Below are 17,195 nucleotides of genomic sequence, written 5' to 3'. Positions count from 1 at the left end.
TCGCCGTCGCCGGAGCCTAGACGGCTAGAGAATGGGGCCTCGGCGATGGCTCAGGAAACCCGTGAGGTGAGTCGGGGACATTTTGCTGGGACCGGACGACGGAAGGAGCACGTATGCTGCCGGCTGGTGCGTGAGCAGCAGGCAGCCGTAGCACGTAGCTCACTGTTTGACCTTGTTTGACACGTTGGTTCTGCAGGAGTAGACGCTAGTGGCTCCCCGGCAACTGTGGCAGTGGTCTACTTGTCTCCTAGCTTCCTCGCGGGTTAGTAGTACACATCAGTGTGGAGTACAGGGGTACGTACGTACGCTTGACTGCTACCACTCGTCTACTCCAAACCAAACGAAGCACGTGCTTGTGCTCCATGCGACCATGCCTCCATGAGTAGAACGTAGGAGTACACCACCGTAATCCGTAAGAATTTTTTTTTAAATGAACCGGCAGGATAGCTGTCCGCTATATATTAAAAAGGAGAAAAGGCTAGAAAGCTAAGACACTACAAGAGTTACGCAGAACAAAAATTGCATTATTTACAAGACTGCAATGTTTAACTCCCGCATTGATCCAATTAACTGTTTCGTCCTTTTGATTCTAGAGGTCACCACTGATAGGGTGCCTCCACACGGTTAAAAATACACACGTTTCACTCCTTCCATACTTACCAACCAATCAAAATGATAATGATCTCAAGCCCTTACGGGACAAACCTGGGGTCACTGCTCTGGCCATCCTCCACTCGTGGACCGAAAAAGATCGCTCCCAGCTTCCTGGGTTAATGTCCGGCACCGCCGACTATGAAGCCATATGCGCCCAGACGTGTCTTGTGTATCTACACTCAAAATACAGATGGTTTCCTATCTCTATCACCTGGCGGTAAAGTGCACAAGCCGGATTGTGTTGCCACCCTCTAGAGCTTAACCTGTCCGCTGTCTAAAATCTATCTTGCATTGCTAGCCATGTAAAAAAACTACACTTGGGAGGGGCCCAAACCCGACCAAATAATCTTGTTAAAATTTGTACTGGTGGCTCCCAAAAATTGCGCATGATAAGCTGAGCTCGCGGAGTATTTTGATTTGGTGAGCTTCCACTCAATCTCATTCTGGGTATCCTGTCTCAGGTTAGTCTGCTGCACCAAAGCCCAGAGCTGCATATATTCAGTGAATAAGCTGCCACTGAAAGTTGGATGTTGAAGGTTGAGGTCTCTGATCCACGCATTCCGGTGGAGGGTCTCATTTAACGTTCTGTTTCTCTTCATGGGAGATTTTGTAGACGGAAGGAGCCACTCCCTTGGCCTAAGACCATTCAGCCAGGCGCTATCCCAGAAGGAGATTCTCGCACCACTACCAACGGTGATCGTGGTTGCCGCTGCGAACAGCAAACGGCCAGTGTTGTTGCCAGGTCTTATCCACCAGGGGTTGAAAGTCAACCCGGCGAAGTCATGTCGTGGTCAGTGGCAGGCCGAGGTACTTAATCAGGAAATGAGTCTTTTTTGCCGGTAAGTCTGAGGTGGTGTCGTCGACGTCGTATGCTGAGCAACAGATTGGAACTACCGTGGATTTTTGGAAATTTGTGTTTAGCCCAGTAGCTTGACCGAACAGGGTGAGGAGGTCAGCTAATGCGGTCACCTCTAGTTTTGCCGGTTTGATGAAGAGTGCCGCGTCCTCGGCGTACATTGAGATTCGAATGGCTGGTGTTCGTCCTCTCATTTTGCTAAGAATCCCTCTATCCGTCGCCAGCTGGAGCAGTCTTTGCAAGGGATGAATGGCAATTAAAAACAGCAGCGGTGACAATGGGTCACCCTGGCGTAATCCTCGCCCATGACGGATTGGCTGGTTAGGAACTCCATTTAGCAGGACACGTGAACATGATGTTCTCAGCAGGGAAGCTGTCATCTCACGCCATCTGGTTGGAAATCCCAAATGTTGCAAAAGCGAGAGCAAATAATCCCAATGCACCGAGTCAAATGAAATTAGCTTAATTGGTTTGTGGCATGCGTTATAAACTTATTATGGTCGAGATGCTCGAGCATTTTCTTTTTCTCGAATTGTATAGTGACTTGCCCGTATCATTGTATTGCCATTCAGATCATGATTCGGTAAAAAGGAAAGATGGCAAATATTCGCCGCCATGGACTATTCCGTCCCTCTTGTTCTGGTTGTTATGGATTCTCAGTCCACATCATCTAGGGGGGCCACGCTGATGTGGATCCATCCAAGCATGTCACCATATGTAGGGAACTAAATCATGGTCATCAAACTCACTTTCAGTACCTTCACTGTTACCACGCCGCAGTGATAAGATTAGAGCAAAAGATTCTCGTCTAACCGCAAATTTATCACGCGACAAAAAAATAATCATGGTGCTTTAATGGTAAGCTCCACGATTGCACGGACTCAGAAGCAGTAATGGAGGTCGAGGAATGGCTAGAGATGCATTCATTCTACAAAACGTGTAGAAGGAAGGATCCGCGGCAATACACGACGGGATGTCGACGAATCCGGCGCCTTTTCGTAACGAGGATGACACTATGATTACGAGTAGGGTTTAGATGGGCGCCCACGACGACTGACCCAGGAGGCCAGGACACCACGATTACGATCCCCAAGTCTTCCTAATGAAATGCTAGTCGTCTCGACACGTCGACAACTCCGTAGCACGAACATTCGGCCTCCGGCAACGCCGCTAATTCCGACAGATTAGCCGCTAATTAAACCAAAAGATTTCTCTCTCGGGGAAAAAAAACTGACTAGAAGATCTTTTCAGGAGGAACGATCGAGATGGCAGTGGATGGAGCACTGCAGCACGGACACGGACGGATTGGTGACAGCACGGACATGGAGGCTGCCGCAAGGCAGCTAGCGAGACGCGCGATGCACGGACGGCGATTGATGCGGCATCAACGTCAGAGGAGCTCGCCCGCGTGTACCATGCGCGGCGAAAAACTACTCGTATGTCGCTGTGCTCTCGTGCCTAGCCAATGGGATGAACTGATCGCTTGCTCCTCCAAATGCATCCAGCCGTCCGAAGACTCAGAAATGGCCTGCCATCACAAACCATTCTGAATCGAGAGTGGAAACAAGGCATGACTTGCACGTACAAGCAAACAGTGCATTATCGTGTTTCATATCGATACATCACATTTAGTCATTTACATGAGTGCAGAGCATGTTTATTTTTACAAGAACAGAGCTCAGCGGAAGCACAACAAGCGCGGAAGCAGAAACACAAATCATACCGTTCGAAAAACAGAAGAAAGCAGAAAACATTCAGAACCCAGGAATGTACATTCACTGATCCATACCTGAGAAAAACGTGGAATTACTTCCATTTCTCACATAGTTTGTGGCTCTTCCCCATATATACACATGTTTATTGAGCTTGGATTCTACTAACTGCGGGTAGCTAGAGAAAGGTAAAAAGCATGGCAGAAAATTACAGTGCGTTGCAAAAGACGATGAAAAACGGGAGCTACAAGAGACTACCATTCCTTGATGTTTTTCACTTTTTTGGTTCTCAGCATCTTCAATTCTTCATTCTTAGCTTTTATCATTCGACGAGGGCGGCGAAGCAGCTCCCCGTTCTTGCCAGCGAGCTCCCGGCGCCCCCGGCGGTGGCGACGGCCGCGACGGAGGACGCGATGGTGGGGAGCGGGTCGCGCCTCGGGCTGCTGGGAGTGGAGCGCGCCCTCCTCGGCGCCGGCGGGTGCGGCGGGGACCCCAGCCTGCGGCGCAGGAGCAGGCGCAGAGCGGCGATGAGGTCGTCGGGGCTCCCCGCTGGGGACGGCGGCGCCGAGCCCCGGCGGCAGACGCAGGCGTGGCGGTCCAGCGCCTCGGCGGGGGAGATGGGCGGGGTCGCGCGGCCGAGCTCCTCGCCGACCGCGTCCCCGCACAGGCCGCAGATCCACCGGCCCCCGTACCGCGCCCGCACCCCCGCGATGTACGGCGCCGTGCACTCCTCCGTGAAGCCGCAGCACTCGCACGCCACCTCCTCCTCTTCCTCCACTTCAGCTATCATCTCCCTCTCCATGTCCTCCGCTCCCATCCCCAGCTCGATCTCAGAGAACGCGCACCTCGCGGCAGATCGCCGGCGGGTCCTCCCCCTCAGCGGCTTCCCGGTCGTGGCCGTGGGCGCCTCGGCCTCCGCCCGCTTCCATCCAGGTCCGCGTCCCCCCCCCCCCCTCTTTCTCCGTTGATCAGCAGCGCGTGATCGGCGATGCCCACGCGGCCTTTTAACAGGAGAAGGAACGCTGGCGAGGCCCACGCGGGGGCGTGAATTATGGAGCGGGGCCCACCCCACCCCGCCACGTAGGACGAGGTCCGGGTGGCCAGCTGTCGGCCGCCAAGTGGGCCGCGGAGGCCGCTTCCTCCCTTCGCCCGTTTGCCGTGTGGTGCGCGTGACCGGCTGACGTCACGTCTTGGCCGCGGCCGTTTCGTGCGCCTGGGGTTTGCTTGTCCGACGAAATCACGGCACTAGCTCAATGGTCTTATCCGCTGTTTATTTTATTTTAATTACACCGTATTGCTAGTATTTTCAATGACATTATTCGACAGATCAAGTACGAGTCAAGTAGCCTATACACGGCCATACACGTAACGGTTTCGATCGGCGATTGGGTGAGAAACTGAGAAAAGTTGTCGTGGGACATGAAACACATTTTCTTATAGGGAGAAAATTGCCATGCGCTCCGTTCTGCTGCGAATAAAGGAACGGGCAACGAAAGCGAGGCCAGTTCGCAAAGTGGCCCGCCCCTGTTGGCAAAGCGCGGCCAGCCGTCGGCCGTTGCTTCCAAGGAAGAAGAAGTCGGCACGCCCACACAGCGTCGTTTACACACCATATCGCATTATTGATTGATCTTGCGAGCTGTGGTTCCTTCCCGTGATCATTTCGACTCGTGCAACACGTAGTACGCAACAGGGAGCAGGTGACGTCGCGTCCGCACGAGTAGCACGTAGCACTCCGCAAGAACACGGGGGTAAAGTGGTGGAACGAACGTGCGGACGCGGACAGCCGGCGCCCCAAGCGTAAACAGCGGAACCGGCCGGCGGGGTCTAGGACTTTTTTTTTTTACTTTTTCTTTCTTTCTTTCTCTTTTTTTATTATCGGGAGGCCACGCCACGCTCCGTACGCTGTGGCTGGGCGGCGCTGCGGGAACTGGCCCGGCGCCCCGGCCGTCCCGAGCTCCCGGCGCCAGCTTGGGTGGGCGGCTGCGGTGGCGTGTGCCCCATCGGCACGGAGTACGGACGGCTCGCCGACCACGCGCGGGACGGGGGCAGGTCGGTTGGGAGCCTGGGAACGGTTCGTGCGTGCGTGCTCCCGAGGCGTTGGGCGGTGCGGAGGGAAGCGGTCAACCAGCCTGAAGACGTCGCGAACTCGCGCCGCTCGTGCGCGGGCAGGCGCAGGCGAAGAAGTCGAAGAGGCTCCGATAACTCTGGCTTGGCCCATCATCATGGAAAGCTGACGCGCTAGTGCTTATTGGACTTGGCCCAGTTGAAAGGCAGCACCACAAAACATTGCAGCCCAAAAGCGTAGCGACAGCTTTGCTGCTCCGGCTTCCTTCACTTCAGTGTGCGGGAGTTTTTTTTATTTTAGTATTTTGCAAAAATATATGGCCGGATAAAAAATTGCAAATATATACCTATACCGCCATTTGAAACGGCGGAAGTAAGCTACCGTAAGTTGAACCGGCGGTAAGTTCCCTCTTCTGAGCAGTACACTTTCAAAAAATCATAACTAATTCATTCATATGAAATTGGATGGAAATCATAACTAATTCATATGAACTCGGATGAAGATAAACTTTATATGTAAATTGTAGATCTCAACGAGATCTACAACTTTGTAGTTCAAACTTTATTGTTATTTGATATCATCTTGATGCTCAAATAATTGACACAAGTTTCAGATCTAAAATTCAAATTTTAATACGTGGAAACACCGAAACGAGGTGGTGTTCATGAACGAGAGCCCGAGCCCTGCGGCGAATCGTCACCAACTGCAGACGCGACTGCCATCTGTGGATTTGCCACTTCCCCTCCAAACACAAGAGTGTGGTCGACATCCCCTCCCCCCCTAACTCTAGCCTAAGGGCAACATATTCTGTAAGGGGCCTCTCTCCATTCATTACCGGCTTCTGCCGGCATCAGTGGTATACTCATCCCATCCATTGTTCCTCTCAGAAAAAAAAAGTTTGGGTCAGAACTTGTGTGTTCATTATCGTTCGCAATACTTGTTGCCTTATAATATACCTCTGGAGCCTTAGCTTGAAGCCTTCGTTGGAACTACTTTTTATATCTTCACTAGAGAGTAGAAATAGGAACACTGAAAACCCTTGTATTTGAGGGGAAAAAGAAGGAACACTCTTGTTTTGTTTGTTTCATCTCCATCTAGCTCATTGCTTCTACCTAACAAATGTGGCATATTGCACACAATGTGTTTGTGTGAAAATTTTGCAGTGATGATTAGATCACACATGTCCACCCTATCGTGCTATGTTGCCTCCAGATTTTCCTATAAGATGCTGTGGTGTCTACTGTAGTGTTGCTGGGCTGTTTCAGTCATGCTCTTTCAATCTACCAATTAAAAAGATTCGCATTGAACTTCATTGTCATGTACGATTTTAATCACGGAAATGAATATTGCAGTACAAAATCCAGAATCACAATACGTTAAACTCTGTGTCTCTGTTCCATTATTAAAGAGTCCCATGCCTATCATATCATTGCTGGTGAACTGAAGGAGTGCATTTGACATTTCTACTCGCGCAGGATCTTTGTAGATTGTTGTTTTATATAGAAATCATGGTATCCTTTTCAATTTTTCGTTGTCTGAACAATGCGAGCCACATTTATGTGATGAGTTATCACGAGCTTTGTATTTGAAATATTACATGTTTGGCAGTTCACAGTTTGAAGCCATGGCTAATCTTTTAACATGATTTATCAGATCCACCTGTTGAATGCCTGACAAGGTGTCCTCACTAGTTAAAAAACTTTTTGCTCAGGAGGCTGGTAAATTCGTTCGTAAATCTTCTATTTAGCAGAATAATTATGTGAATATGATAAATGTTATTCACTATCCAAACCTATTTTTAGCGGATCGAAGAAACTGCTATAAGAACATCTTCACTGACACTTTTTAAGTGGTGCATTGTTATTGATATGTCCCTTTCTTTTCTTCATTTTCCAACAGTGACGACGACTCCTCATGCTGGTGCAGCGTGTGTTAGCCCAAAAGGCCAAAATGATCAGGCTTCTCGAATGCCTTGGATGATCAGGGTTCACCACGTGTGATGGAACGAAGGTATGCCACCGAGATCTCAGACTGATCCATATGGTATTCTGACTTTTCTCTGCTCAAGATAAAATGGCTTGACCTAGGCGGCCCACTGATGTGATTCTCTCTAGAATAACAATGACAATTTGAGTTCTGTACTGCTGCATGCATGGTGACCAGGCAATGGCAATAAGGCCTGCCATTTCTCAAGTGAGGTGGCTGTCGAAAATGTAATTGCAGTGACTGATTGGTGATAGCCGAAAGCCGATGAAGATGAAGGGAAATTGTCATGTGGATTGAAAAGTAAAATCTGAAAGCAAACCTCTGAGGACCAATGGTGGTCACCCTTGGATGATGAGTGATTGACAACGTTGTGTTGGTTTGATGTTTCTCTTGGCTTGTGATGTGCAGGTGTAGGATGCGACGTGACGGTCGACGGCGTGCGGTGAAGGTCAAGCGAAAGGTTCATGCCGATGGACCAAGGGCGGTGAAGGATGAACGCGAGTAGGCTTGGACCGATGGACCCGAGGAGTCTCGGCGAAGTCACGGCGATCCACATGGTGCACGGAATGGTGAGAGGGCATGACAGGTTGAAGATGGCGTCGGTCGAGTCAAGCGGGAGGCTTGGCGGAGGCCGGACACGCGTCAATGGACGGTTTGGGTGGTTTGGGCCTTAAAACCACCGCGCAGGCAGGTTTCCCGGTTTGGGCCTCAAAACCGGGGGCGAGCCCGGTGCGGCCGGAGCTTCGAGAAGGAGGGCACGTGGCGTCATCGCGAAGCTTGCGTCGAGGCGAAGCAAAGTCGTGAAGGCGGCGTGTCCGTCCGATGCGCGGATAAAAACTTGGACCAAAATGCCCCTGCGTGGGTAGTTATCTTAGTTGTAGCTGTAGGGGTAGTATAGTCTTTCGTCCTGGACTATAAATAGGGATGGGGGGCTGGTTATTTCAGCACCTCTTTGCTTAGCAACTTATTATCTATTTGCTTAGAGGCTAGTCATGTGCTTAAAGTGAGAGGAAAGAGGGAGATTAGAGAGTGATTACTCTTTTCTCTTAATTTCTTCATCTTTAGTGGGTGGATGAAGGGAGGAGGCTAGTCCTCATCTTGTATGGAAGATGTTCTCGTGATTTAGTGTTGTTTGTTGTCTCAAATTGTGCTAAATCTTTGATTCCCGAGCGTTTTTCTTTTTCCCTATTTTCGGAGCTATTTTTGGGGAATTTTCGTTGATCTTGTTTGAGCCCGAATCTCGTGAGTTTGGTTGAAGGGAAATGTTGCTAGGACCTTAGGGAACATCTTTGATATGATCCCCCTTCAAATCCCTCACGAATCCGGCTTGAATTTTGAATTTTCCCAAATCGTGTTCTTCAGTTAGGGTTTTGATTTTCTTCAAGATTTGCAATGAATACTTGAGCTTTTTGAGAGTTGTCTCATGGATCTATTTGCTCTTGGGGTATTGTATCCTTGTCTCATGTTTCGTTTCGAATCGTGGAGTATCGAGGAAGGAATTTTGGATTGAAGTGTGGCCGGCGTTCTTTGTGTTCTTGGCTGTTCGTTCTCTGTTCTTCGTATCCTTCTGTTTGTGTGCGCAGGTGACGGAGCAGCGCTTCACTTGTTTCCAGGCCGTTCACAGCGCGCGGTACGCAGGCCGGTGGAAGCAAGCAGTGGCCCAGCAGCCTTCGCAGGCCGGCAGCCCAGCGAGTTGGCAGGCTGCCCCAGGTGTTGATCGCTAGCAGGCTGTCTGGAGCTTGCGATCCAGGAGTAGCTGACGCGTCGCGGGCTAGACCAGGCCACAAGCACGGCGACAGGCCAAGCAACGAGCAGGCAAGCAGCGCAAGTAGCAGGTAGTGCTTTCGTGCCATGAAGAGTTGCTTTCAAGCTACAGTGATCAATGATTTGAGTAATCATTATTAGTTCTTTCACATGGCTGATAGCACTGTTCTAGTCCATGGTTGTTCGGTGTTAAATTAGCTTTTCTAATCCTCTGTTAATTCTAACACTTAGTCAATTAATACTTGTTCACTTGCTTGAGTACTTAATGTGTTTTATCACTTGCTAATCATGATTAGTTCCTTAAATTAATCTTCTATGGCAGTTAGTTAATCACTACTTGTTTAGCTACTTTACATGATATATCTTTTGCTAATCAAGTCTAGTGGTTAATTATTTTATTGTCTCATTTGCTAATCACGCCTAGCACTTTAGATTAATCTTTTTCTCTTGCTTGCTTAGTTGAATGATTAGCTAGTAGTGATCTTGGTTAATCGTGTTTTGAGCAAACTTGTTAGAATCATTTTATGTCTTATTTCCGCTGTGATTTGTGTGTCTCTTATCGTTCCTAGGGTGAGCCAGTCACGAGTTGACTTGCGTTATCTTGACGATTGAACGCACCGTGTGCTTTGGGGTTGCTTTGGGACATAGGCCTTGTTTTCGTTGAGAATTTTTATAGGCACCCATTCACCCCCCCTCTGGTCGCCCTTTCGTTCCTTCAATTGGTATCAGAGCCGGTTAAGGTTTCTCCATACCCTAATCGGTTTCGAAACCTATTATGGCGACCTCTGAGCGTTCTTCCTCGACCGCTGCACCGTACTTTGATGGCTCTGATTATCGGTATTGGAAAACTCGCATGAGAGCCCATCTAAATAGTAAGGGAGCAGGGGTTTGGGAAATCACTCAGGATGTGACTTATGTGATTCCTGCTACTCGTGTGACTCAGGATGAAAGGGATAAATATCACGCCAACAGCAAGGCGGTTGATATTCTATTTGCGAGTCTGAGTCGTGCTGAGTTCGATCGAGTCGAAGATCTCTCTCTTGCTCATGAGATTTGGTCTCGACTTCAGAGTTTCCACGAGGGAAACAGTCAGGTGAAGGCTAGACTCTTTGAGACTTATAGGCGTGAGTATGAGAACTTTGTTCATTTGCCTGGTGAGTCTGCCGATGCTTTGTTTCAGCGTTTCTTGGCTATTGTGAACAAGATGAAAGCAAATATCACCGTCTTACCCTACACTGATCATGATAGAGCTTTAAAGCTCCTGCATGCCTTGGATCACGAAGTGTGGGGTACGAAGGTTGATGCTATCATCGAGTCACCGAATTATGAAACACTTTCCACTGATGAACTCTTTGCTAAGTTGAAATCCACGGAGGTTGACAAGAGGCTCCGAGCAAAACAAGGAGGCCCCACTGATCCAAATAGTATGGCTCTCATGTCAGGCTCTGGACAGCCTAAGTCTTTGAGTAACTCTTCTTCTATGTCGTTTGCCTTATCTTCTTTGGTTTCTGTTTCAGAGGAGCAGCTGGAGGTTCTTGATGATGATGAGCTCGCCTTGATCACGAGGCGATTCATGCGCTTCAACGACAACCGCAAGAACAGGCGAAGGAACAACAACAACTGCTTCGATCGTGGCAAGCCAGGCCACTTCGCCGCCGACTGCCCCGACAAGAACAAAACCAAGAGCAAGTACGACTACAACAAGCACAAGAACAAGGACGGCACCAAGAAGAAGAAGAAGTACACCGACCGCGAGAAGAAGGAGTATCGCAAGAAGGCCAAAGCACGTGCCTTCATCGCCTCCCTCAGCGACGTCGACTCCGACACCGACGACCACACCGACTCAAGCTCAAGCGAGGAGGACGACGACCGCAAGGCAAAGAAGAAGGACGGCAAGAACTTCAATGGCCTCTGCTTCTACTCCGACAAGAACCGCGACGGGTACTGTGTCATGGCTCTCAACTCCAAGAAGGATGACAAGGAAAGTGACTCCGACACAGAAACTGAGGTAAAGTCTACTCCTGAACAACTTGCTCTAGAAGTAGAAGAACTTAATGATTGCCTAATCAATCAAGATAAACTGCTTAAGAAGGCTCCTAAAGAGAGAGTTGAGCTTAAGGCTAAGTTAGAAAGTGCCTTAATTGAGATAGATATGCTTAAATCTGCTTCTGCTGTTTCTGATGTTGTTGAGTGTGATGAATGTGGTGTTCATATGGCTAGTCTTGCATCTTTACAATCTAAGCATGCTTTGTTGGTAGATGAATTGGATTTGACTAGGGCTGCTTTAGATGAGGTCAAGACTAGGCCTATTTTGCTTGGTGCATGTAAGTCTTGCTCTGCTTTGCAAGTTTAGTTGGATGATACATGTGCTAAGCTTAGTGCTTTAGAGAAGTCTGAGTTTATTGCTAGATCTAAACTTCCTGAATGCACTGTTTGTCCTGAACTCAAGCTTAATTTGCAACATGTTGAGGATGAAAACTCCTACTTGCGCACTGTTCTTAGTTGGGTGTCAAGTAGGGAACCTCAGCTAGGCATGATGATTCAGGAGTTCAAAAGAGCTGAAGGTTTTGGGCTTGGGTCGGTTATGAAGGGATGTCTTTTTAATGGGTTGCACAAGTTCTTTGATGGGTTGTGTGAGAAGGTGGGTCAAAACAGTGGTGAGAGAAAGAAACCAAGCTACAATCAGTGTGAGCCACCAATTGACTACACCCCTCGAGAGTCACCCACTAAAAATAGAGAGCAACCCAATCCAGCTTGTGAGCAAAACTTGTCTGAGTGTGTGAGAGATGGAATTTTCATTGAGACACCACCTAAAGCACCCAAGAAAGCAATTTGGGTGGAAAAGCCAAACCACCTCAAGAACAAACTTGACACACTTCCAGAAATTGCTCCTAAGAAATCTCCACCAAAACCCCAAGACAAGCCACAACCTAGAGTGAATCCTCAGCCAAAACAGCCTGCTAGATTCCACTGTGAGTATTGCAAGAGATGGGGTCACCTTGAGGAGTTTTGCTGTCGCAAGAAGAAGGCTTTGAGGCGTGAGCGTGAGTGGGGCAACAGGGACATGTACCACCCTTCTCATGGTGTACATGCGCCTAGAGCAGCTCCTCCACCTCGTCGTGTGGATAGTGTGCGTTTTGCTCCTTTGCGTGTTTTTGCTAGGCATGCTCCTCGCCATGATCAATATGGCCCAGGACAATATGGCCGTGGCTTTGAGTCTCGGAGCTACAACGGACCACGTTTTCCCCCTAGCGTTGGCCTTAGTCCTCCTGTGAGACGAGAGATGGTTGATTTTGATAACCCCACTCTTGAGCAAATGGTTCGACACTGGTATTCTACTTGTTTTTCTAACCCCAGTGTTGAGTCATTTGCTCATCCTTGGTCTCCCTTTGTTTGAGCAGGTCGGAGGCCTGGAGAACAGGTGGCTTATTGATTCCGGTTGCTCTCAACACATGACCGGTGATCACAGATGGTTCTCCAGCCTCACCCCGGTGATGACCAAGGAGTACATCACTTTCGGGGATAATAGCAAAGGTAAGGTGTTGTCTGAAGGTGTTATCAAGGTGAGTGAGAATTTCATGCTCAAGCGAGTTGCTCTAGTTGATTCTCTTGATTTCAATTTGCTCTCTGTGTCGCAACTGCTTGACGATGGTTTTGAGGTCCGTTTTAAGCAAGGGACCTCAAGGATTTTAGACTCTCGAGGCGATCTTGTGTGTATGATCGTCCCCGAGGGTCAAGTATTTCGAGTTGATTTTTCCAAGTCATTTGGTCTCTCTCGGTGTTTAGTGGCTAGCTCATCTTCTGAACTTTAGAAATGGCATAGGAGATTGGGTCATTTGAGCTTTGATTTGCTTTCCCGCTTGAGTACTTTGGATCTTATTCATGGTTTGCCCAAATTAAAGTTTGAGAAAGATCTTGTTTGTGCTCCCTATCGACATGGGAAGATGGTTGCTGCTTTCCATCCACCTGTGAATCAGGTGATGACTGAACATCCAGGTGAGCTGTTGCATATGGACACTGTTGGTCCAGCTCGTGTTTGTTCAGTCGGTGGGAAGTGGTATGTGCTTGTGATCGTTGATGATTTTTTGAGGTATTCATGGATTTTCTTCATGGAATCTAAGGATGAGGCATTTCCTTTTGTTCGAGATTTGATCTTGAGGTTGAGAAACGAGCGACCAAAAGATGCCATGAGAGCTATCCGCAGTGACAATGGCACATAATTCAAGAACGCTCGTTTTAAAGCCTTTTGCAATGATCTTGGTCTTGAACACCAGTTTTCATCGCCTTATGTCCCTCCTCAGAATGGTGTTGTTGAACGGAAGAATCGGACCCTTTGTGAAATGGCTAGGACGATGCTTGATGAGCATAGGACTCCTAGAAAATATTGGGCCGAAGCCGTCAACACTGCTTGCTATGTGTCCAATCGAATCTTTTTGCGAGCTTTCCTGAAGAAAACTTCTTATGAGCTGATGCATCGACGTTCCCCCAAAGTGAGTCACCTAAGGGTGTTTGGCTGCAAGTGTTTCATTCTCAAGCAAGGAAATTTGGATAAATTTGAATCTCGTTCTACGGATGGGATTTTTCTTGGTTATGCTTCTCATAGTCGTGCTTATCGTGTGCTTAACCTTGAAACTAACCGGATCGTGGAAACTTGTGAGATTACATTCGATGAAACTATGCCTTGCACAACTCCTGTCTTTGAAGTTGCAGGTGAACATGAAATGGGGCAAAGCATATTTGAGGAAGAGGAAGAGCGTGTAGATGGTGGTGAGGAAGAGGATGATGAGATTGACCGAGCTCCAGCTGTTGCACCTGTACCTTCTACTTCGACTACGAGAGTTGATGGCCCTACCTCTACTTCCACTACTTCAAGCTATCAACCAGTACAACTACAGGATGATGAAGAAGAAGATCAGAGTGATCCAGCTGCTGTTGAGGGGGAGGCGACTTCAGAGCGAGAGGCTCCACGGCACATTCAGCGTTGTCATCCTCCACAACAGATGATCGATAACTTACATGAACGCACCACTAGGCACAGCTCTAGGCATATTTCACACTTTGCATATTCTGCATTTGTTGCCTCTTTCGAACCCCGAGATATTGGACATGCTTTATCTGATTCAAATTGGGTTAATGCCATGCATGAGGAGTTGGAGAACTTTGAGCGAAATAGGGTTTGGGTTTTAGTTGAACCACCTCCAAATTGCCATCCTATAGGAACAAAATGGGTTTTCAAAAACAAACAAGGTGAGGATGGGTTGATTGTGAGAAACAAAGCGAGGTTGGTTGCCCAAGGTTTTAGCCAAAAAGAGGGGATAGATTATGAGGAAACCTTTGCCCCTGTTGCCCGTTTGGAAGCAATTAGAATCCTTCTAGCCTTCTCTGTGGCTAAAGGTTTTAAGCTCTTCCAAATGGATGTGAAAAGTGACTTTCTAAATGTTTTCATAGAGGAGGAAGTGTATGTGAAACAACCCCCTAGTTTTGAGAGTCCTAAATATCCTGATCGTGTTTTCAAACTCCAGAAAGGTCTCTATGGCCTAAAACAAGCACCCCGAGCGTGGTATGCTAGATTGAAATTCTTTTTTGCTAAGGAATGGGTTTGAAATGGGATCAGTTGATAAAACACTCTTTCTCCTCAGGCAAGGCAATGACTTATTGATTATTCAGATATACGTGGATGATATTATCTTTGGTGGTTCTTCTCATGCTTTGGTTGCCAAGTTTGCAGATGACATGAGCAGGGAGTTCGAGATGTCGATGATGGGTGAGTTGACCTTCTTCCTCGGACTACAAATCAAGCAAAGCAAGGAAGGAACCTTCGTGCACCAAGGGAAGTACATGAAGGACGTGTTGAGAAAGTTTGACATGACTGATGCTAAGCCACTCTCCACATCCATGGGTACAACGACGGCTCTAGATGCGGATGAAGATGGCGAACCGGTGGACCAGAAGGAGTACAGAAGCATGATCGGCTCCCTCTTGTACCTGACGGCGACGAGGCCGGACATACACTTCGCCGTGTGTCTGTGCGCTCATTTTCAGGCTTCACCGAGGACATCTCACCGTCAAGCAGTGAAGAGGATCATGAGGTATCTCCGTTTTACCCCTGAGTTCGGTTTGTGGTATTCTGCCTCCTCGACACTCACGCTCCGGGGATACTCCGATGCGGACTTTGCTGGGTGTCGCTTGGATCGCAAGTCTACCTCGGGTACTTGCCAGTTTCTCGGTTCATCTTTGGTCTCTTGGTCTTCTCGCAAACAATCTAGTGTTGCTCAGTCTACCACCGAAGCTGAGTATGTTGCTGCTGCTAGCTGTTGTTCTCAGCTGCTTTGGATGATTTCCACTTTGAGAGACTTTGGTTTGGATTTTACTCGTGTACCTCTTCTTTGTGACAGCACGAGTGCCATTAGTGTAGCCAAGAACCCCGTTCTCCACTCAAAAACTAAACACATTGATGTGAGATATCATTTTCTGAGAGATCATGTTGAGAAAGGGGATATTGACCTTGGCTATGTTGCTACCCAAAACCAACTCGCGGACATTTTCACCAAACCCCTGGATCAAGCCACTTTTGCTCGTTTGCGGGGGGAGTTGGGTGTTTGCTTTCCTTTTTGAGTTGGGTTTTTGGAGCTTCTCTTGTATTATACTTGTATCATTTTTGTACAAAACATGGTAGGATAGTCACTTGTTCATGATAGCTTTGAGTTCTTCATGTATATCTTATCATGCTATCTTTTGTGATATATTGTGGTGGATGATACATATGAACATCATGTCATGCTTTACCTTAGTTCACATTTGGGTATGGCATGTTGTTCATCTGTATCATTTTAGCTTAGTTTCCATACATTTTGTATCATATTGCATTTTGTATCATGTTGCACTAGATGAGCTTCTCCTATATATCTTGTGTGCTCCCTTATGCTACTTGTGAGGTAGTGCTGTGGTTGGTGATTTTGATGCAATGTGCAGTTATGCTCTTGATGATATTGTATACTTGTTGAGATAACTGTTTTTGAAAATTCAATGCTAAATTCTACTCTATTAACTTGATTATCACCCATGAGTAGATGCTTGGTTATGGTTTGCCCTTGGTTGAATACTGGTTCCATATCTAGCTTATGTTTGGAATTCATGTTCTTTTCAATTGGGTCAAAGATCTAGGTATCATTGCAAATGTTTAGCCCATGATGCACCCCTTGGGGAAGCATGGCTTCTTTGTGCCGCAAAGGCACTTCATGTATTTTGCTTTGTGTGAATACTGAAAAGAAATATGCTGAAAACTTCATAAATTCACCAAGTTTTTGTGCTTAATGTGATATTATTGCTTGCTTAGTTGTTACAAGATGTCTACCAAAAGAAGTAGACACTTGGTTTCAACAAGCTTTAAACATGACTTGGGATGCATATGTGGGTGTTTGCAATGATCTCTTGTTGAGAATGGATTTTCCTAGTATGAGCTCTTGATGGACTAGTCTATTCTTGCTTGGGTGATTCTTAACTAGGTGAATGCTCATGTGGTGAACTTTTTATACATTGCTAAAACTTGATGCTTGCTTCACCTCCACTGTTGTAACTTGATATCATCTTGTTGGCGATGCTATTGTTTCTTATGATCTATCACGCTTTATCTCCCTAGTAGCCTTTGAGAGTGCATTGTGATATATTTGAGAAGCTTTTTAGGTTCTGCATTTCCATGGCATGCACTTTGTGCTTTCATGCTTTTCTTGATGATTGCATTGTCAATAAGGGGGAGAGAAATCTACACAAACTCTTTCATCTATCAAGGGGGAGACTTTGCATGTATGCATGATTTCAGGGGGAGTATTTATGAGTTGTTATACTCTTGTTATGCTCTTACGCCCTTGTACCGGTCGCGTTGAGCTGTTTACCTCTTCTTGAGGAGCCGGTTTTGATTTGAGTTTGGATTTTCATGTGATTGGTGTTGAGCCCGTTTTCTGCCTCTTCTTGAGGGATCACATGATTTTGTCTCAGTTGTGTAGAGCCGTTGCCCTTATCTTAGGGGACTGAGATTTTTCTATTTTGAGTTTCTTGTTTTTCTGTTTTAATATTATGAATTTGTGGGGTGTTGTCAATGCACTCATCAAGGGGGAGATTGAGGACCAATGGTAGTCACCCTTGGATGATGAGTGATTGA

At 47.4% G+C, this 17,195-nt stretch overlaps 1 protein-coding gene across 1 annotated transcript; it reads right to left on the bottom strand.

Moving 5' to 3' along the window:
* Positions 1-3,085: 3,085 nt before the first annotated feature.
* Positions 3,086-4,198, bottom strand: LOC117842326 (uncharacterized). Its single transcript, XM_034722729.2, has one exon. It carries the CDS (start codon positions 4,037-4,039, stop codon positions 3,545-3,547), a length of 495 nt encoding a protein of 164 aa, XP_034578620.1. The 5' UTR covers positions 4,040-4,198; the 3' UTR covers positions 3,086-3,544.
* Positions 4,199-17,195: the final 12,997 nt, after the last annotated feature.

This window comes from Setaria viridis, chromosome 2 (assembly GCF_005286985.2).
Source record: "Setaria viridis chromosome 2, Setaria_viridis_v4.0, whole genome shotgun sequence".
NCBI classification, from domain to species: Eukaryota; Viridiplantae; Streptophyta; class Magnoliopsida; order Poales; family Poaceae; genus Setaria; species Setaria viridis.
The sequence above is the reverse complement of the archived record's forward strand: the minus strand, read 5'-3'. Positions and strand labels throughout refer to the sequence as shown.